At 33.7% G+C, this 23,918-nt stretch overlaps 1 protein-coding gene across 33 annotated transcripts in view; it reads left to right on the forward strand.

Moving 5' to 3' along the window:
* The first annotated feature begins 837 nt into the window (after positions 1-837).
* LOC143240247 (uncharacterized) overlaps positions 838-23,918 on the forward strand; it is a 55,523-nt gene continuing 32,442 nt past the window's right edge. For 6 of the 33 annotated variants that reach the window (XR_013021662.1, XR_013021659.1, XR_013021658.1 and 3 more), the window contains exon 1: positions 1,678-3,140. Coding sequence is in view for 6 of the 33 variants with exons in the window: in XM_076482386.1 (XP_076338501.1) it covers positions 3,077-3,140 (64 nt within the window). In the remaining 27 variants the exon portion in view is untranslated. Of the gene's footprint in view, positions 1,296-1,677; positions 3,246-20,747; positions 21,908-23,918 lie in introns of those variants that run through there. The other 27 variants (XR_013021651.1, XR_013021652.1, XR_013021676.1 and 24 more) reach the window with 21 other exon arrangements.

The following is a 23,918-nucleotide window of genomic DNA, read 5'->3' on the forward strand; positions in this document are numbered from 1 at the left end:
GGGAAGGGTCACGTCGACAATTACATACCTGAGTGAGATTTAAATTATAACTCCAAAGTTTCAATTCTGGGCGGTAAAATTTGTGTCAGTGTTCTAGAATGCTAACCATGTATATATTTCATATTTGACCTTATATAAAATTACCAGTCTCTCACTGCCAGGTTTAGTTGAGATATAAGCGAAGTTTTCAAAGTAAAACATTTCGCAGAACATGAAGTAACTTGAGTTTTTATTACCAACACTGGGACCTTGTGGACAACATAAATATAGCGTGAAACAAAATGGCGTCACTTGAGGAGCACCTTGATTTTTTCCATGGTCAAGGAGAGAAGAACAGAAGTAGGTTCACGTGTCTAAGTAACAAAACACTTTTTTAAATTTTCAGAATATGGCTCACTTTCATTTTTACTCTTATTGTGGTAGTTGTTTCAGTATTTATTGAGTATGAAGAGAAAAAATATATACATTGTAAAAACTGTTTTTAATTGAAACGAAAAGGAAACTATGCTTATTTCTTGCACTATATTTTGCACAAACTAATATAGAAAATTGTTGATTCATTTATTTTATTACATAGAATGGATAGAATTGCTGACTTCTTTTTAGCTTTAACAAGCCAGGTTCCTTATATTAATAAATATCAGAAAATGTTCTAAGTATATATATAATATGTAAGTGTTCATGATTCATTTCAGAACATTTTAACTGCAAATATTAAACGTTACCACGTTATCATTAATCTGTAAACAAAACTATAGCTATTATCACGTGCTATACAGTTTTGTTTACAGAGTAGTCACGTGATTGTAGATAAATATTATATTGACGAAGGAAAATAGTTACATCTTTACATTCTTGTGTTGTTAAAAAATTCTTTATCGGATAATTGTTGAATAATTTAAAGACTTGCTTCAATTTGCAACAACGGCAAGTTTACGAACTTACAACGCTGATGCGGGATTCGATTCCCTGCGGTGGATACGAAAGATAGCCCATTTCGGTTTTGCTTTAAATTTAAAACAACAGAAACAATCAATTTGCTTTCTTGTAAACATCTGTAACAATGATAAATTTTTGACTTTGCTGGGAAAATATTGTTCGTTATTATAATGTTATTTGTTTCCCATCGTTTATCGAAATTTCACTGTTCACGTTTCTTTTTCTTGTCAGCGTCTTTTGTACCAGAAATTAACTGTCAATTTCGTGATTGGTTTCAAACCGAATTTATAACACTACAACTTAACCTTTATACCTACATTCATCGTGGGACGTTTGATGAATTACGAAATTTTAAGGTAAGTCATGAATTATTAAACATTTATTATAGTACCACTCACACACCCCTGACTTTGGTCATAGAACGAGTAGTGAAAAGTTCATCACTCACTGTTATGAAGCCTAGAAGTGTATTTAACAGACGTGGTAAACATTTTATAGCATTTTTAACTTGCATTTTAAATGAGTGGATATTATAAGTTTATATAATATAAAACTTGCTGTAATGTAATAATAAAAACCTCAGTGAAGGAAATATTGCCTTTCAGTATATGTTTTGCACTTCTTGTTTCTTTAATGAATTTTGCCCACAGCTACTCGAAGGCTATCTGCGCTAGTTTTGATACAGACAATGTCTAATCCAAATATTTTTTATATAATCTTTTACTTTTTTTAAGACATCATACAAGTTTTATTGATTCAAAGTTAGAATATAATTAGGTAAGTAATTTGGTAGCTGTAGCTTATATTTTTCAAGATGAGTAATTATACATTGTTGCAAAAACTTTCGGCACTTTGTTGCATAAAATTGGCATCTCATTAGAAAGATATGTTTTTGCTTCAATAAAACAATTGTCAAACACATTTTTCAGTCTAAAACAAGAGAATAAAAGTTTTAAAAGATTATTGGAAAATACAATGATGTACAAAAAATAATTTTGTCTGAACACAAAACGAAAACTAATGACGGTTCTTGTAAAACAAAACTTAGAGCAATTGAAACATCGTTCAAAAATTTCTTAAATATTTATAAACATTAGAAAAATTTTGGCGGTCAACATCATTTTGAGTACCACGTTCAAGTCTTACAGTTATAATTCTTCACAAAGTGTGTATCCTGTTCTTTATCAAAGTAACGCTAATTTTTTTGCAAAAATCTGTGTTTATGAAGAGGAATGCATCATTAAAAGTTGGTTTGATTTAAATAATAGAGGTGAGATTGTTCGGGATCCGCGCTAGCCATCCCAAATTTTGAAGTGATAGACTGTAAGGAAGGCAGCTAGTCAACATCACGCACTGCAAACTCCAGGTCTATTTTTTGATCAACGAGTAATGGGATTGACAGTCACATCACAGAACACCTCGTGGCTGAGAGGGTGCGTATATTCGGTTTCGGGATTCAAACACGCAACCTGCAAATTGCGACCACTAGGCGAAGCACATTTTTTATTTAATATCATTTAAATGATTAACATCAATAATAATACATAACTTTATATATTCCATAGTTGGGTGCATCTTTTTTTTTAAAAAAAAGCTTTGGTTTGACATAAAGTATTGCAGACAGGCCGTAATACTGGTTAGGACATTATTAATGTTGTGTTTTTCTTCTTCTGACATTTCGTTCTGAATTAGACAGATTAGTTATCTGTTAGATACCCCTGACGACTGGTGTCTTTTGGCAAAATTGAAATCCTGCACTATATTTTCAATATGCTGCAAAATGGTAAAATACCAGACTTTAAATAATGTACTGTTTGTACATGAAATGTGAAACTTCCGAAAATGATCACTAAGTATTTGGATAAGCCAAATTAATGAAAATAAATATTTCTAAAGCATTAATAAAATGCACAGCAGAGAGACCTTTTATAAGTAATTTATCACCGAAGACGGGTTCTCTATTGGTAGCAACTAACAACTAGCAAAACTTGTGACGCAGTAACATTTAGAAACGTGTGCATGACCTTGAACTTGAAAAGTAGTGCGCGTGCTGCTGCCAAGTCGAACCGCAGGGTGACATTGCGCAAGATATCGCCATACTCAATAACAGCTTCACTGTGAGAGATATGGGAAACGTATGTGTTGTGTTCTATGCTACACAACCAGCGATAATGTCACATCCTTCTCCAAAACAAGTGTTCGTAAGTGTTTGTTTTCAAAAATTGCCCATAAGCGTAGGAAGCAATAAAATAATAGTGGGACTACAATCACCGATGTAGAGGCGGGGCGGGGATTGTTTTGTAATGGTACTGCAATTTCTGTTTTATATTTATTTTTGCAAAATATATGTATATCATAACTTAACCTAGTGCGCTCGGTAACGTACTTTATAATTGCTTTTGTACTGTAACTTTAATTTGAAATATTAGAATCAAATTATTTTTAGCCATTTAGAGTGTTTAATAAATTATCTTCTCTCTTTAAGTGCGTAAAGGATTATGTATTTGTTTTTTATGCCTTAAAACTTTGCTTTGTAGGGAAAACTTTGTAAAGTGAGTTCTTAAAACCCAGTGTTAAGAAAATAGTTGTGTTAATTGAATATCATTTACCTGAAATGTTCACCTGATTTTGTAGTATATTCTCCTTACTGAAAAGACCAAAAGCGTCTCGGTTCTTTCTTTATTGTAGTCAGTCTCCTTGGTGCAAATAGAAACCACCAGATAATTTTCATTTAAGGGGCCTGTACACCATTTCTAGTGAAATATCCAATATTAAAATATTTTAATATTGCTTGATATTCAGGCGAATATTTTAAATGAGGCGTTCTGCCTGTCGTTTGGAGATGAAGACAGATGTGCCCTAAGTCCCTACCCATCCATATGTTGTTATGTTATATTCAGTTACGCAAGTATTATAAATTTTTCTTTTTTTCAGAGAAATATGGCCGATGTAACCCTATTTACACTTGAAGAGAGTATTGTGACAAGTACGTGGGTACATGAGCGCAAGAATACTGGTGACACCACACAGATACACTGGATACATAAGATATATGGATGGGTAAGGACTTACGGGCCACCCTGTAGTTTGAGCCTTCCTGTCTTGATGCTAGTGTACTGTCATCAGATTCTTCACGCATGTCTGTCACTAAAATACTACTTCACACACTGCATTACTGAAAATGTTCTTTCTTTTTGAATTACATAAAATAATTGTTACATAATCAAAAAATATATCGATTATAAAATAATCTTGAGTTACAAATTGCTGAAATATACTTGAATTGTTATTATTTTTTAAATTTGGAAATTCGATATACGGGCGTGTTTTTCACACCTCAAAGGAGATCCTAGGTCCACATATGGTTAATATCTACAAATATAAATAATATAGTCCTCATAAAATTGTAGCTGGGTTTTCCTACAGGTAGCCTGTTAGTGTTGTGTAGGAGAGACGTGTTAGAGATGTTATAGATGCTCTCTTCGTGTGAGCGACTACCATATTCTCTCACACTAAAGGTACATTTTCTTTTAAACGAGACCGAATACAGGTATACATAAAAAGTCCAAATTTTAGACCGACTAGGTCTAACTAAACCAGTAGCTTCATACGTCTTTGCCTCTTGTTATTTACCTCACCCTAATTTGCGAATGTATTTCATTAAATTAAGGCATTTTAATATACTTTTAAAATACGCATGCTTTTCACTTTGGGTTTAACATTCCAAGACTTCTCAAAAAATTGTTATTAAAGATCTACTAAATGTCCTGAAAGCTAAAAGGTTTAGTTAGATGTATAAAATTTCCAAACTGGTTTATGTGTCCATTTTCTTACCTCCTTCACCAAGCTGATGCATTATTTTTTTCTCCAGTAATGTCGAAGATTCCAGAGTTATTTGAAAAACAAGATGATATATGCGGCGGCGGTGACAATAATTGAAAATCAAAATATTTAATAACTTGAGTCTTCACGTGAAAAATATTCAAATTACACACTTTGTAATTCATAACGGCAACTTTTAAGCTATTTTTTTTGTTTCAACTGCAGTATAATACAAATTGTTAAGCAGCGTTTTGTTACGAAAAATTAGGAATTTAAGTTACTGTCTATTAAGTACAGTGTCTTGGAAAAATACTCACCCCTACAATGTTTCCACATTTTTTTGTTGTCTGAGCTTGCAATCATGAAACTTTCAAATAGGAATTTGTATTTAGGATCTACATAATCTACTCCATACTGAAAAAGCTAATTTATATATATTATGTACACAAGTTGCATTTTCAAAGAAAATTAGAAATTTTCATTTACATAAACATTCAACCATTTTCACGGTAACCCTAAATCAGTTGAGGTGCAAAAATATTAGTTTCAAACGTCACAAAATTAGTGACGTCACAATAATCATATTGGTTTAATTTGACTTCAGAGTGGATGCAACTGTTCAAGCCACAACACGCATAGTGAGTGATATGACAAACCAACCATGGAGACCAAGGAGCTTTCCAAACAAGTCAGCGATAAAGTGGTAGAGAACCACAAATCAGGAGAAGGTTAAAAGAAAATTTCCAAGTCACTTTTAAGTAAAGTGAAGTTTACCGTTAAGAAGTGAAATGTGCTTCATACTTCCCAGATCAGACCACCGTTCCAAATTAAGCAGCCGGGCTAGCAGGAAAGTGGTTAGAGATGCCACAGTGACTTTGAAGGAACTGCAGTGTTCCATGTCTGAGATGGAGGTCAGTATTCACACATCGTTAATATCCTGATCCCAATAGAAAGATGGCGTGTAGGAACGAGTGGCAAGAATTAAACCATTACTGAAAAAGAATCATATTAAACCTGGTATAGAGATTACAACAAAGCATGTAAATGATACTGCAGACATGTAGCTCAGAGTTTGGTGATCAGTGATACTGCAGACATGTAGCTCAAAGTTTTGTGGTCAAACGAGGCAAAAATTGAGTTTTTTTTTAAATCTAAATTCAAAGAGTTACATTTGGCGCAAGCCCCACACAGGACATCACCCGGACAACACCATCCCAACTGTCAAGCATGGTAGCGGTAACATCATGCTATGGGGATACTTCTCGTCAGCAGGGGCTGGGAAACTTGTCAGGAGTGAGAGACAGGTGGATGGTGCAAAGTAGAGGCGAATCCTAGAAGAAAACCTGCTTAAGTCAGCCAAGAATTTAAAACTGGGTCGAAAATTCACTTTCAGTATGACCCGAAGCACAAAGTCGGAGTCGCACTGGAGTGGTTTCAAACGAAGAATAATTTCTTGAAGTGGCCCAGTCAAAGTCCTGGATTTGATACAGTGGAAACATTTATGGCAAGACACGAAGATTGCAGTCTATCAACGATTCCCAACGAACTTGTCAGAATTGTAACAGTTTTGTCAGGAAGAATAGGCAAAAATTACGTCATTCCATTGTTCAGTAATTACTGCCAAAGGTCTTCCACTACCTACTGACTCATGCAAGTCGATACTTACGCAATCAGCAAGTTTCGATTTGTATATTTTCTTTGCAGGCTTTTTGAACAATCATCTTTCTTAACAGATAACAGTGTTAAGTTTAATCATTAGTTTTAAATGAAAATAATTTAGTAAAAAATAAATGTTGTGTACCTTAGTTGTATTTGATCAAAATGTGACATTGGTGGTGGTTGGTGAATATTTCAAACTACTGTATGAAAACAGCAACAACAAATTTATTTTCACTACAAATGGAAATAGTTTTGAATTACTGATTAGACACCGGAATAATAATTTTCCTTTTTTTTTTTTTTTGCTACGTCCTTAACCTAATATTTTAAAGTTATCTTCCGTGACCTTTCAAACTGTTTCGAGTGTAAAGCAATTTTAACTTTTACAAAAACATAATGGTGAATAATAGTTATCTGACGTTTATACTACCTTTCACTTTTTGTCTTTCTTTAGACATTTCTAACTTTACTTTGCTGAACCCTGTTCTGAACATATTATTCTGATAATGCATTGCTTCAACAAGAGTGAAAACAACAACTATTAAAATAGTGTACTACAAGGAAGCTAACGTATTAAAATAACTAGTTTATGTACGAGTGCATAAAGTATTTCAAGTTTGCTGTTTTTAAAGTCGTATTATAATGGGTTTGATCCGATGTGAGACGAAAACTTGTAAACATTCCTTTTCTATTGCTGAGTCAATGTTTTTATATTTGAATCATAAAATTAAATTTGATAGAAAGTCTGACTTGTTGTTACTTGGAAATTTATTTAATTCAATGTTACCGTAGACCATTTCTTAACTTCTAATATGCATATAAAACACTTGGATACGTCTTACCCGTCCAAAGTTCGATTCATGTAGGCCTGATCCAAACTTCCAAATTTTGCCGTGTAGAATCTAATCTGTGTGAGTGTAATTCTGCATTATGTTTTACGTGCTTATGATCATGCGCAGATAATGAAAGTTAACACTAATTATATGAAATTTAACTAATTACAGTATTATGTACTTGAAAAAGGTGATTAAAACAGTACTAACAGTAACACTACCGAAGTTACGCCAGACACGGAGTATAATGTTAATGTTTTAAGCTGTATTTTCAATATTGACAGTTTGTTTGTTTTATATCAAATATAATGGTAATGACCATATTTAGAAGTTTAGTAGTTTGGAAGAACAACAGTATGTTGTAGATATAAATAATCCTCATTTGAAGATTTAGTAATAAACTTCAGAGAAGCTCTGAACGTGTAACAGAGAAAATTTTATTGCAAGTTTAACACTAAGAATTGTACAACGTTTCAACAAGGTTTTTCGTCATCAGGTACTTATTGAAACTTCTTACATTTGTTATGCGTTGAACGTGCAATAAACTTTATGTCGTTAGCCATTCAAGCTATCCTAAAACTTTATTAATTTCAAAGTGGGTTAATAATCAAATAGATCACATTAGTCCATCCTAACTTATCGCAGAGAACTACTTTTGACAAAATAGTTAATAGGCCCCGTAATAATAATTGGTACAATAATTCAAGGGTAGTTAACCCTTTTAGGAATTGTGCAAATTTGATATACGAATTTCGAATAAGGTGCCACAGGTCTGACAAAAATTCTATAGGAATGGATATTTCCATGGCTACGCGGTAAGTCGTATGTACTTATTACTCTAGAAATCGGCTTTCGATACGTGCACAACAAAATTTTGTCTAGGTTAACATAATGCTTATATTGGGGTTATTACGTGAAATGTAAATATTCACCGTTTTCCTTTCTTTTGTCTAGTTTCAAAGCTTATCGTCTTAGTGTTTGACAATTATCAAACTTCTGTTATAAGTGAGTGTGACTTATTTTTACAAATTCTGGTGAAGAAACTTGTATGAAAATGTGGACCCGTCTCACCATAATTCCAGCTGTATACAGTATTGGAGAAGTCTGTTGTATCAGTGACGGTTATATTTTTCTGATGACTTTATCTGTTTCAGAATTCTGTTATTAAAACAAAACAGGAAGATATTCTATATGCAAGGTCGCAGGTATAGCGACTATACCATTGTCGTCACATGACAAGACTGCTCCTAAACTTACGATAAAAACTTAATGTATGTATGTTTCTAATATACTTTTGCTGCATCTTTAGAGATAAATATAAAAAAATAAAATATGTGAACAGAGCTGGATGTTTAATGAAGTGGTAAAGAAAGGCGCTCGCCAATTGCTGCCAGTTACTCTCAATGTTTGTTTGTTTGTTTTTGAATTTCGCAAAAAGCTACACGAGGGCTATTTGCGCTAGCCGTCCTTAGTTTAGCAGTGTAAGGCAGCTAGTCATCACCACCCACCACCAACTCTTTGGCTACTCTTTTATCAACGAATAGTGGGATTGACCGTCACATTATAATGCTCCCCCGGCTGAAAAGGCGAGCATGTTTGGTGTGACGGTGATTCGAACCCGCGACCCTCAGATTACGAGTCGAGTGCCCTAACCACCTGGCCATGCCGGGCCTGTTAGTTTCAGAATTCTACATCGGACTTCTGCAGAATATTGAATACATTTATTTTTAAAATCACGATTACGGTATTCTTTGCTTTTCATGTTCAACAAAAATTATATCGTTACGACGATTTAATTCTGATAAAAGAAATAGTACACACAAAGGGTGAAATGGCTTTAAAATAATAATAAAAAAAAAGATCCAAAATTCGAATACTTTAGTTGACTGATCTTCTTGAGGAGAATGAAGTCCCTTTATTATATCCTGAAGAAGAACAGTCAACTATTCGAAATCACCCGAGTTTTATAATGGTTTATATTCGGTAATGGATTTTACTCCATTTTTTGACCGTGAATTTAGAGTAATCATGGTGTTGCATAAAAACTATGGTATGGTGGTGTCCAAGCGTTCGATTTAATTTCGTTGTGATATTCATCACTTCATCTTAATTATTGATTAACTTAGATATTTGGATTAATTACATTTGATTTATCCCGGAACTTGGCCATGGTTTAGATCTTTTTGTTACTTAAGTGCCATATGATTATTTCATATAATATCTTCGTTTTGAAAAATGCGTCTTCCCTGCCATCAAGCCAAAATATACTCATTTATTCAAAATAGATACTTTCAGCTGCTAAATAGTTATCAAATGTTTAGTAAGTCTTTATAACGATTTATTTAGGATTTTCAGGGTCAGTTAAATTGAATAAGAGGCTTGCATCACTCTATCTAAAGATGATTTCAGAAAGTTCGATTTTAATTTTCAAAATAAACGAAGGTCAGAAGTTGTCTTTAAGGTAGTAAGTGACAGTGGTTTCATAAAAGACAAAACAAAAGTAGCCACCGAAAAAGTACTGTAGCAGCTTTGTCATTTTGATAATGTTTCTTCCAGGCACGATTACCTACCTCGTGTTGATAACACTGGAATTTCATTATTTTATATTAGGAATATTGTTCTACTGTTATCGTGTCTAACAAACATACTGTTTCTTGTTCACATGTTCGGTATATACCTTTACTTCTACCATTTACTGTTTGTTTATAATACCGTTTTATCCTTATTGTACGCTACGCAAATAGTCTCCTCATATTGTTTTTTTATAATATAGTTTTGTCCTTTTTGTATGCTACGCAAACAGTTTCCTAATAGTTTGAATAGAATATAGTTTTGCCCATATTGTACGCTATGCAAATAGTTTCCTCGTATTATTTGTTGGCAGTGTATTTCTGCTCGTGATGTATCCAAGGGTTATTATTGTAAACTTAAGGTTTGCTAAAAACACAGGTACACTTAGGTTCGTTAAGAACGTATTTCTGCTAGGGGCGTACATATTCCTGTCTGTCTATGTATTAGGAACATAGTTTTGTTCGTAACGTAAGCTAGGCATATATTTTTGTTGATACTGTTTCTTGCTAATATAGTTTTGTTCATGGTGTTAGTAAGGAACATGGTCCTGACCAAAATGTTTGCTGGAAACCTAGTTCTGCTTGTAGTTGAGAGGAATATATGTTTATGATGTTTCCAAGAAACTTACGGCCAGATGGTTAAAGCACTGGACTCGTAATCTGAGAGTCGTGGGTTTAAATCCCCGTCACATCAAACATACTCGCCCTTTCAGTTGTGGGGGCATTATAATATTAAAATCAATCCTACTATGTATTGGTAAAAGAGTAGCTCAAGAGTTGGTAGTGGGTAGTGATGACTAGCTGCCTTTCTCTAGTCTTATACTAAAATTCAAAAACAAATAAACCAAAAAACATAGTTCTAACTTCGCTAGGAATACCGTTCTGATATTCACTAAGAAAAGGTTTTGCTTGTTACGTTTTCTAGGAACATAATTTAACTCATGTTCATTGGGAATATAGATTTATTCTTGCTGTATGCTATAAAGACTTAGTTCTACTCATATTACTCGCTAAGAAAGTAGCTATAATCATAATTTTGCTATGAACAAAGGTCTTTTTGCTCATAATGTTCTTGAGATGTAATCCTAATTGTATTATCCCAGTAATCATAGTTTGTTTGTTTCTGAATTTTCGCGCAAAGCTACTCAAGGACTATCTGCGCTAGCCGTCCCTAATTTAGCGGTGTAAGACTAAAGGGAAGGCAGGTAGTCATCACCACTCACTTCCAACTCTTGGGCTACTCTTTTACCAACGAATAGTAGGATTGATCTTTACATTATAACGCCCCCACGACTCAAAGGGCGAAAATGTTTGGTGTGACGAGGATTCGAAACCGCATTTCGTTGGCTATCGAATGAAAGGAAACACCAAAAAGGTTATCTCTGGATGTGAGCATCACAGGATCCAATGACCGGAGGTGTATATATATTTATGTCAATCAGGTGGTACACCTAACTGCCTCCTAAGTACTGCTAGTACTAAGTGCCGTTGAGTAAGTTGAATATTTTAGATATAGATTTTAAGGCCTAAACACGCCATAGATTTTATGTATGACAATATAGGCATCCGATTATGCGACAGTTTTTATTCGTAATGCAGAAATAAATGTAGGCATTAATAATGCAGTGTTTGCTTTGTCATTAATACACATATAAACATCATGGTATTGGTGAGAGAAAACTTGAAGACTTACTTTACTAGAGTAAGTATTAATACAGAGTATAAAAACTTTGATATAACGTTAGGACTAAGGAACTTTTAGCTTCCCATCAGATTCGGAATAACTTAAATGGAGCTGCATTGTCGTGGTGAAAGAAAAGTATTAACTAGATATTATAATACTGTTAATTGATAGCACAGTTACTACTGTCATTGGTTTGTTTATTCTGTGTTTGTACTTATGACAAAATTACTAATGCTATCAGTCATCTTCTTAATTTTTAATTACTGCCCAGGGAGAAGGCAATCAGTGGAAACGCTATACCACTTACCATCCGCGCTAAAGGATTGACTCGCAGTCTTCCAACGCCCCCGCAGGTCTAAACTGTTGAGAATAGTTTGAGTATCGTATGAAATCGAACTCGGCTCGCTTGTTCCGTAGTTTTACAGAACTATACTGCACGGCCATCCGGCGTTCTCTCATTTGTCTCAGCTGGTAAGATTTGCTGGAATAGTGTTGTAAATTATCTATTGCTACGTATCTTTATCTCTCGTAAGTAAAACTGGGAGGTTATAAAATATTTGCTTGTTCCGAACTGTGTATCACATATTTATGAAAGTTGTATACCATGTCTATCCCTTAGCTTAGAAATATTTTACGTTAATAAAATTTATCTGTTGTGCAGTATCCTTTCATAACATCTCTATAATACTGATGATAATACAAGGGGAATACAAGAGAATTAAAAACAGTTTCTTTCGAAAATGATTGCAAAATGTTTATAGTTCAATAATTAGTAACGATTAAGCCCTCACTAGCTCGATGGTAGGACTGAAGGCTTATTATACAACCCGTTGTATAGCTTTGTGTTCAACAACTAACAAACAAAAAGTAGCGATTACTTATAAAGTAAGAATAAGTATTATAAACATACAGAGTCGACGCACATTTTACTGTCATGCTGTTGTCTTGGTCATAGCGGTACCTGTCGACACACAACTTGCACGAAACAATGACGCTTTCTACAGAGGCAATTTTGTCATTTTAAAATTCTTCCAACCATATAACATACAATGCTCTTCTTTGGGCATGTAATAAGATTTGTGATGAGTAATCAAACTGAATCAGGTATATGCGCACTTGGCATTGCTGGCGCACAAAATCATTGGCCGAAATTTCCTATTACATTTGTTTAGTTGTCAAGGGTACACATCGACGCAATAACTCTATATAACAACCCGCATTTCTTACCCGCAGCACGTTTTAATTTTGGAAAAAAGTCCAAATAAAAGCGCGCTTTTTAGATCAACAGGTTAATAAAAACCAAAACCAGGAAGACAGTGGAAAGAGAATATCCACATATATATATATATAATCGTGAATCAGTCTCTGTGGGGCTGTTACTTATGCATGGCCACATCTTTTTTAAAATTTTACATTCCAAACTCGAGGTTATGTAGCTGCTGTCTCGGAGGCCGTTTTGAGGCCGCGAAGTGGCACCAAAGGGACCAATATAGTAGTTTTTGATAAACAGGACGACCAATTTTTCACAAATTACAAATTTGTTTATTTATTCTAATATGTAGTCAGTAGGCCTATTATTTACGTTTCTTTTCTGTGTGAATGCTATTCATAATCATTCTATCCATGATGAATTGTGTTAAAACGATTTAAAAAAATTGTGCAATCTTTATTCACTACTCTGTTCATTTTATCCCTTCTTTCTTCTAAACATAAATACCTGTCTATTCTAAAGGCTAGCACTTTTTCTCGAACATACGCCCACACTCCCTCAACTAAACAGGCTTGCTTCAGCCATATCTTTTGCTTTGTTTGCGTGTACTCGCAAGAATCGGCTATATGATAATAAAAAAATCACAAGTAACGTGGTTGATTTAATCAGAACATTACAGGATAATTAAAGCCATTTTCATCTGAGTAACGTTGGGTACTCTGCTAGTGCATAATAAAATTCAGTACCTTTACCGTCATAATTAATAATTTGCAGGATCATGCACTTCACCAAGTTGGAATATGTCTTTGAGAATTTTTTTTTCTCGCACGTTTCAGTCTAAGGATTTATCAAGAACACTTGAACGTAACAAAAGTATACAGTAGATTTCAAATAGATAACCAAACATGCATTAAAACATGTTGTTTTTGTGAAATACTAGAAATATGATAGCCATTCCCCATGTATATATAGTTACCAGACTTTAATTAATTTTCAGAAAACATGTTGATAAAACATTAACTTTAATTAATTTTAAAAGAAAAATTAGTTATTATTTCCCATCATTCGTCTTATAAATAATAAAATATAATTTATTTTATGAAATTTATTCAAGGAAAGTATCGTATTTTACCGTACTTTCAGCTTTATACATGCCATTTTAAAATGTTTATGGTACTTGAAAACTGTAGTTCATCGTGAAAGCATGGGGTAAATTTGTTTCGTACTTATAATTCGTGAACGATCTTGGTTAGTATATTAAAGCTGCTTTTTTTTTTTTCAAGTTTTTTCGTGTACTTCACGTTTATGAATGACTACAACACAATGAATTTCAAATAAATACGTAACATCTGACCTGTTTGACCAAGGATTTGCCTCTGAGCTGCAGCGCTCTCTAACGGAAAACCTTTAATTTGATATTCGTAACACAAATGTTGGAGATTTTATATTTCCACGCTGTTTGAAAGGAATAGTGTTTTAAGTACTAAGTATCGGGGTAAATATGTTGTGTTCGTAGAATATTGATGCATAAAATTTATATCAATATGATAAAAGGGTTTTGTATGATTTTATTCAGTTATTTGCAAAGCGCTTTATCAATTTATTTTGCATAACATGACCATTACTAGCGAACCAATGGGTTTATGGCCTACATTTAGAAGGCCGCTATAATGCAAATTTACTTTTTTGCAATTATGAAGTTTAATTAGTATGCTTACTTATTCACGTACTTTAATGTAAATGAATGCCAAATTTGGGGTCCGCTTTCGGGAAATGCCCGTAAACGTGTTTTCGTGACATACTCGGTTTCCCTAAGGGGCTGAATAAAAGGTTGAGAAAACCTCGGGGCCGAGACACTTAAGACGTCAGTAAAACCAGCAGTTTAGGAAGAGTTATGTGACACACAAACACTAACTCGTGCTGCATAGACGTATGTGACATTAGTGAGGTTATTATATTTGTGCAGTTTTTTTTAAACAAACAATTTATTTGTTTCGTGCAAGATCGATCTTTAACATATCAAGATATTACATTATGGTAATACAAACTTTATTTTTCTCTATTCTCTCGAAGAAGAATGGTGAACTATTCGAAAGCGCTCGAGTTCTGGGTGTCGTTTGAAAACCATTATAAACTTAACTAGATTATTAGCAAATCTTGAAAAATAAATATATGTATAATTTCAATATAAACAAAACATTTACCTCTTTCAAATTTTGAAATTAGAATAGTAAATTGTATTTTTAAGCTTATTGCTAGTAAAGCGATAAATGTAATAAAGAATTATTTATGATAAAAGTAAATTGATACCTGGTTTATCATAGATTCGGGACTGTTTGCGAAATGACATGTTGCTACTCGATACTGGCTTTGTTTAAAGATATAGTTTATTTAATTCCAAGAACTCGTAAGTGAACTCGAGGGAGAGTATGTTGTGTGTGCCAACTACACTACATTTGTTGTATGTAGTGCATTTCGTCCAATACCATTGCTCATCCGGACATCTAAAATACGACAGCTTAAGTTATGTCCAAGACAGCGTACCAACTTCCATTAAAAACGATTATTATGATGTGAGCCAAATTAAGCAAGTGAATTATAATTAAAATTACTTTTATTTGATATATTTACAAATCAGATTTTTAACACTGATTTATTACTGGTGTTTTACTTATTAATTCTGTTATGACTTTCCACATCACAGTTGTTGTTGTTGATGAGTACTTCATATCGTGTGTATTCTGTTATGACTTTACACATCACAGTTGTTGTTGTTGAGGAGTACTTCATGTTGTCTGTATTCTGTCATCGCCTATTCCAGAAAAATTTCCTAAGTTTTGGTCTGTTTATTTTTTCCTCCACTTGTTCTAATTTTTTGATGGCCAAGTGGTTAGGGCGCTTTACTTGTAATTTGAGGGTTACGCGTTTAAATCTCCATCACACCAGTTATGCTTGTCCTTTCAGCAGTTGGGGCGTTGTTTCAGTCAGTCCCACTATTCGTTGGTAAAAGAGTAGCCCAAGAGTTGGCGGTGGATACTGATGACTAGCTGCCCTTCTTTTAGTCTTATACTAATAAATTAGGGACAGCTAGCGCAGACAGCCCTCGTATAACTTTTTGCGAAATTAATTAGAATATATATTATTTTTGAATACACACCTAGCATTAGTTTGATGGTTAGGTCACCCGACTCGCGATTTGCATATCAGTTGTTCAAATCCCGTCACTGAACATTCTTGCTCTTTCATCATGGGAGTGTTATCATGTAACGGTCAATCCCGCTATTATTTGGTAAAAGACTGGCGGTGGATGATTCCCTCTAGTCTGTAACTTCGAAATTATGCGACGGCTATCGTAGATAGCCTTCGAGTAGCTTTGCACAAAATTAGACAGACAAACACTGTTTTTCTGACTGTAAGCATGATTTTGTTTCCCATTTGATTGCATTTCAAATCTTTAAGAAGCAATGCGTAGAGCCAGTAGAGTATGTTATTTTTCATGTTTATTTAAATTAAATTAAAAAAATGAAGAGCCTATCTATGTTGTGTCCATTGCAGGGATCGAATTTCGAGTTTGGGCGTTATTCAAGCTTACCGCTGAGTCACCAAGGGAGTAATTATCATTTCTAATTTTCTTGTTGTTTTAAAGTTGTTGAAAGAAGCTAGAGCCTTTTTATCCAAACTTTGTTAGTAAGTGACTTTTACATACTGTTTTTTCGATCATTAATTCTTCAATCTGAAGGCACTAATCTGAGCTATTCTATATTCGATACATGTTATTTGCTTCACGGTTAACAAAATTAGAATTATAAATATTAATGAAACGACAACTATCCTATGAAAGGGCTTGACATTTTAGAAGAGGCGTCGCTTGGCACTGACCCAAGGTGGCCCATGCCCCGACTCTATTTACAGTGCCCCGAATCTCCATTTGCTGTCTTTTAAAAATCAGGATAGAAAACCATGGTGAATATCATAATAAAACGTTGAAAATTTCCACACCTATAGGCCCGAAACTTGGATCGTTTAAGTATCAAGCGATGTTTCTGCACGTCATCGAATTAGTAAACCACGAATGAAGTTGGTAATAGTCTAACTACATATTTCTCGATTAATAACAGTACGTAACGGATTAGTTGCCTTTTTTGTTACATAATACTCAACATTAGCTTTACATAAGGATTTAAACAAATTATCTTAGCGAGACCATTTCTCAACATGAGCTTTAGATAAGCTATCATGTTTTTCATTCACACTGTGATGTCATACCTTTTTGTGAATATTTAATAGTCTGTATGATGCTTTTCATGAATAGAACCCGATGGTAAAATGGATCTCAAGTTGTACACGTTCACTCAACTTAGGCAGTGTTTAAAAACAACAGCAACAGAACCTACTTTACAGAACAACGTCCGACTAACGTGGAAGGTACATAAATCTCTGTTGTGTAAAATAATTTGTTACACATAAGGTTTCGATTTGTACCAATAAAGTAATATTGTCATTTTGCTTGTACCAAAGGCCTGGATGTGTCTCTTGCGGTATTTCGTAACATTTGTCAATTCATAGAGAAATCTTCGTTTAGTGTCAGTGATTTGTAGTTTTATATGATAGTCCTGATCCTGAAATTAATTATATTTGAATGTTTATGTAAAGAAAGTTGTTTTGTTTGTATTCACGTATCTATACGAACACCAACATATTTGTCCCGCAGAGCCAACCTTAAAAACATTTAAAATAACACAAAATAAACACATTTGTACGAGTTTATCCAAGTTGATTAATCTTAAACTGAACGAAATGTTTTTTTTCTCAACGAGCTCAGCATTCTTTCTGAGCAGGAAATCGGTTTAATCTGATAGAAGTTTTACAAACCACTGTTTGAAGACGCCAGTATGCTTTGTTGATACAGAATTATCATTTGATAAGTTCCCAGTATGTGATTTGTTATCAAAATATTATAAAGCTGTATAATCTAATACTTGAGAAGAATCTTCAAGTAAATATGAGCAGAACACACAAACTTGTTTTTAACTTTGGAGAAACATTCCACGAGGCACACGTCATAATCATTTAAGACGAAACAAATAAACACAGTGATGAAAAAGGTCGCTTAAAAGCGATGATTTAACATATTTTTTGCAGATACTAAGTTGTAACAATCTTTTAAAAAACTGTGCTACCTCATAGATATAACAGTACAAAGTATGATAAAGTGGCAAATTGTTCTTAAAAGAAAAAAAGAGGAAGGATGCTTCGTGTATGTAACTTGTTCTAAAAACTCAATAAAAGTTAGTTAAGCACCTTATGTTGCCTTTTATGTATTAATTTGTTCTGTACTCAGCAATACTGTTTTTTTATTCCTTTAAAATGAGATGAACAACATTTGCAGCATTGCACAAGCTATTCTTCAGCTTATACTGAATTCTGTGGGGAAAAAAGGATTTTTTAACATTATTTTAAATGAATAAAATGTACGTAAAATAGACTTTAATATATTCATCTTGTGAAAATTCGCAAAATGAAGATGTCATTTATAATGGTAATTACTTCAGTTAATTAAAAAATTCAGTTTTATAAAGCATGTTTGAGATATCTGATAAAAAACATTGTACTCTTCAGTGATATTGAACGTTGTAGTGAAAACAAATTATGCGCATGCTCTTGACAGTTTTAACTTAATGGGTCCACCCACCATCATGGTTCTTGCTTTTGGAAATTATGACTTATTTAGTTTGAAGACAGGCTGTGGTCAATCAAGTTGGCTGTAAAGTGATCTTGTGATTAGAATCAAAAGTTCTTTGTGTATATAATGTGCATACATATACTCGTCAAGTAACAATGGCTTATTAAGGACTACGGTTTTCAACAGTTCCGGCTCTTAAACAGAACTCTTAAACTAAATGTTTACTAGTTTTATATGTTAGTCATAAGAGGCTGATATCCGTTGCCGTCCCTAAGCAGTGTATAGAGGGAAGGCAGCTCATCACCACCCACCGTAACCAACGAGGTTGACCGTCACATTAGTGAATTGATGTAACTTTTTATCGGATAATGTTAATTTTATTTTGTGATTTAGACAATGTGGTAATTAAAAAATGTTGCAGCTAGGAATTTGGTGATCAAAATGCATTTAGAAAGATGAAAGAGACGTAAAGTATGTCTGTTTTCCATCTCATCTCGTTTTCAGTGAGAAAATAATAAAATTTGTTATTATTTAGTCTTCGTTTATAGAAACTAATGCTAGTTATAAACTGTTCTACAAAAGAAGACTGTCCAAGATGGGCTTAAAATACTGAAAAAAAAGTTAAGCCGTTGTCAGCTGTTTTGACACCAGATGGATAACTGTATAAAAAAAATTCATTGGTATTTTAAGTCCCAGAAGGACAACATTACACACTTGGGTACTGTTGAATCAAAAACTCGTGAATGAAAAAGAAAATCTGTGATCTTTATTACAGGCCATCTTATGGAAGTTTAAATCGTGTGAGCTTGGTCAGCCTAGTAGTTCGGTAGTAGTTTTTTTTTATGGACTTTTCCTGTCTGTAAGATTTTTCTTTCTGAAATGACGTTTTAGGTGTATTGCTGTTTTGTATATGGTTCTGAAACTTAATCGTGGGTGAAGGAAGCTCTAAGGTCACATCATCATGATTAATTTGTGACACGGACTTCAAAGAGGATTTTTATTGGCTCTGATTGGTTGTGAGATAACCCTCTTTTGTTTAAATTCAGAATGTGGTTCAAAATCTTGCTTTTTTTTTTTTGGTGTTTTCTTACTCTAAAAGTGTATTTTCCCAAATTCCCAATTTTGGTTAGTGTCTAGGATTTTATATTTCCGCCATTGTCCCGCTGTAAGGTGTTGTTCAACTATTACAGGTTTCTTAGATTGAAAACAATTGTTGCATTCAAGCGTGTTCCTTGATTTTTGTCCTTTTAATTCCTCCTGTCTCTCCATTGTATTTCACCATATTTACAGGGTACAGTCTAAAGCATGTTGCTGGAGATTCTTCTGAGTTTGTAGTTAAGGTTTGGAATGAATAACAGGATAATGTTAGATACACATTATTTCCGTATGGTTTCTGAAGTAAAAGTCTGCTTTCAAGGCTTGGTTTATGAACAACTCTGGATAAGTTGTGGTACAATACAACCCAGTAAGTGCCTAGTGTTATCACGGTCGTGTGTATTAATACAGTAACAGAAACTGTTTAACACGATTTATTATTGGCAACCAGAACAGAGTAAACATAAATAATGTACTTTAGTAAGACTACCAGGATCGTTGTAACCGAGATAGCTAAATAATTAAAGTTTCACATTATACAGGCAATAAAGGTTTTTGTAAGTGCAAGTTTTCGAGATAGTTACCATTTTGTTGGTGAGCCGTTCAACAGTTTATTTCTACCGTATATATTTATCAGGTCATCCCTTATGTAATGTCCGATTTTAGGTTCAGAAAAAAGAGAAAGGAGTTCGAACGCTTTTAATGTCATTTAATCAGTAATGTATGTTCCACTATTATTAATTACTTCTTGCCAACGATTCACTAGTTTCTGAATGCCACTAATATAAAATTATTGGGGTTTGGAAGAAAATAATGTAAAGAGAGTAATTATGACATCTTCATGTATTCCAAGCTCTTTTCCATCAAGATAGTTCTGCAAACTTCAGAAAAGATGATAATCAGATGGGGTTAGGGTCTGGAGAATAAAGAGTATGTGGAAGTTTTTCCCAGTCTAGCTCTTCAATTTTGCAGATGTAATCATTGCTCTATGGGGCCATGCATTATGCTGGTCTAATAATTGTAAAACCAAGCCTCTTTACTTTCAGTGCAACATTAAAGTGCTCTAACTGCTGACAGAAGAAGTCTGATGTAATCATTATATTGAGTGGAAGGAACTTAAAGTGGATCACACCAACAATATCCACCAAAGGCTTAACAAGACTTTCCTAGGGTGGAGATCCATTCTGGGCTGTTCTTTAGCCAGTTTACCTTCGCTTAACATTTTTATAACATATACATTTTTTATTTCCAGTCACTAACCTGTCCAAAAAAGGTGTTACGTTCACGAGATGCAGAGAAGTGCAAATGTCCACTCTTGCTCTAAGGTTGGCTTGTGTCAAATCATGGGGGACCCATTTTCCAAGTTTTGACACCTTTCCAAGCTGTTGCAGATGACGTTGAACTGTTGAATGGGTTGAATTAAGCTTCTGTGCTAGTTCTTCAACTGTTACAGCACAATCTTCATCAAGTGCAGCGAGTAGCAAGTCATCATTAAACTCAACAGGACGACTTGAACGTGGCGCATCACTTAAGCTGTAGTCACCAGATCTGAACTTCTGAAACCATTTTCGACATTTTCTTTCATTGAGGGACTCTGCGCCATAAACACATTGAATGTTTCGTGTAGTTCCTGGTGCACTGTTGTCTTTTTTAAACTCATTAAACATTATACACCTTATGTGCTCTTCAGATACATCCATCTTCTTAAAGGTTTATTTGATTAATGATCTGAAAAAGTGGAGTTGGGTTAGTTTCTTTTATTTGTCTGAAACATTTTATACACGTCCTACTACATATTTGTCATGAAAGCCTTCTACAAAGATAGAAATAATGGTGCACTTTCTGTATTAAATTTTCGGGCATTACTTATGGGATGACCTGATATAAGCCATGGTTTTTTGTTGTTTTTTAAGAGGAGAGAGTTTTTTATATTGTTATTCTCATTAAGCATTCATATGAAAATGCTTTCTTTCTTTCCCATGAAAATGCCTTATTGTTTCTGTAAAGTGGGCGGTTTTCATATGAAAAGAGTTGTTCTTTTGAAAGAATGAATGTTATCAGAAAGTTCATAACTCAACTAACAAGGAGCACGTGATTGCTATTGTCCTCTGTCCGTGATGCAGAGTCACTCCAATAGAAAGTAATGCGCCTTGTGATAATTGTGAAGTGCAGTGCGAAGATAGCAAGTGAAACCCCAAACAGTTACCAGCGTTATCATCATGAGAGAGTCTATAAAGACTGAAGAGGCATTAGATTATTACTGATTCAAGTGACCAATAGAAGGCAGCAGCCATGGATTGCACGTCTGTTGGTTAGGGTTTCATCTTACGATAACAAGAGTTTTTAACAACGCCCGACCTCAAGAGAATGGAAAGTTGGAGCGAACTACGATTTCATACATTCGTAGACCTTGTATGTCTCTAACATCATTAAGTTTGCTATCTGACCATAGATAATTAAATATCAATCGCGAGTGCTTAGCAGTGCAAGGAAAAACAGGTTGTATTGGGTAAAATGATGAAACTTGGTTAATATGTTGTGTATTAATAATATTTGTTATTATAATTTTCTGTAACGTATTTTACAAGTTTTCTCTTTTCCATAATAAAGTAGAATCGGTTTGTATGCGTAAAGATGTTTGTTTAAAATTACCATTTACAAAACTGGTTAAACTGTTTCTTGAGAAAATTAAAAAAAATTGTATGTTCAGTTTTTATTTATTTATTTGTGGTGTCTAATACTTTTAACTAATAATAATATTAAGAAAATTCTGGATAACCCTGTAACGCCCTCTGTGGTCTTACAGTATCAAAACTAAGTGATTGGTAAAACAGTTAATAAGTTTATGTTAAGTTTAGTGGATTAAAACTCATTAATTGGAAATGGCCCCCACAGTGGCACAGCACTATATCTGCGGACTCGCACCGCTACAAACTGGTTTTCGATATCCGTGGTGGGCAGAGCACAGATAGCCCACTCTGTAGCTTTGTGTTTAGTCAAATAATCAGTAATTTTAAATTTTATGTACACTATCTTGTAATATCAAAACTGAGTGGTTCGTGTGACAGTGGATAAGTTAACGCGAAGTTTATTGGATCTGGATTGATTTACTGGAAGTGTTATTTTGATAGTTTAGTTGTTCTGGTAGCTTATCGAAAGTGCTGGCTAGTAACGTTGTTTATTAACACAATATATAAAATATTTCATGTCTTTTTATTAAAACATTGAATTATTTTCCGCTCTTTCGTAGGGTATAACAAATAATTTGGAGTACTGAAGCCAGTGTATTAAACATGAGCCCATTACTATTTTGATTGATGTAAAGAAGTGTGAAAATTATAATGCAGCTCACTTTACGTTTTTATAGCCATATATAAATATTTATTATTCAACCTATAACACTACTGAAGCCTTTTTTTGTTCCTTTGTTCTTAGCTCTTTAGTAGTTCGGCAGTGACACTGAGGGTTTATAATGCTAAAAATCGAATTTCGATATTTGCATGGGCACAATACAAATACCCCATTTTTTTTTTGAGCAAAATACATATCTAAACCTGCACTGATTCCCATAATATTAACCACGAAATAGTATTAAAATAATGATATTAGCTTTCGGTTCTTTTATCACTAGTCGGTTCTCTATCGGTGACTTGGGGAATTTATAATATTAAAATGCAGGTTTAGATTCCTCTTGTTGGCACAGAAGAATTAACTGTTGCATAGCTTTGTGCTTAACAAACAGTATTAGCTATTATGTTTGTTAGTTATATGTTTTCGTAAGACTTTCAAATTATTTAAATTTTAAGCAGTATTTTGAGTTACATTTAATACTGAGTGTTAGTTTTGTTGGTTTAAAAGTTGTTTTAATATTACTTAAAACAGTAGGCGTAGTTCGACGGTTTTTTGAGTGTTCATAATGCTGCATAGAGGTAAGAGAAAATTGTTTAATTGCGTAACTGATTTCGAACCACCAAAGAATATGATATTCAGGTGTAGCTCTTAGCATATTTCAGCTGTTATAGTTACAGAAAAAGAAATGTGGTTTTCTCTCGCAAAATCAAAAACTGGCTGTTTTGCGTAGTTTCACATAGATCACCAATATCAAGTTAATTTCTATTTAGTTTCACATACGTTACCAATAACAAGGTAGTTTATATTAATTTTAATTTACGTTATGAGTAACGTGTAGATTTGTATCACATTTTACATATACATTACCAGTAACGTAGGTTTCTGTCTAATTTTATGTACGTTACCAATAAAATGTAGGTTTTTACCCAGTTTTACATACACTGCCAGTAACATGTATATATGTATGTAGTTGTACGTAAGCTACTAGTAACAAGTAAATTATGGTTTTACATAAATTTACAGCGATACACTAAATGCATATATTTATTGTATGCAAAACAAAAGTAAGTTG

The sequence above is a fragment of the Tachypleus tridentatus genome, chromosome 13 (assembly GCF_004210375.1).
Source record: "Tachypleus tridentatus isolate NWPU-2018 chromosome 13, ASM421037v1, whole genome shotgun sequence".
Lineage (NCBI taxonomy): Eukaryota > Metazoa > Arthropoda > Merostomata > Xiphosura > Limulidae > Tachypleus > Tachypleus tridentatus.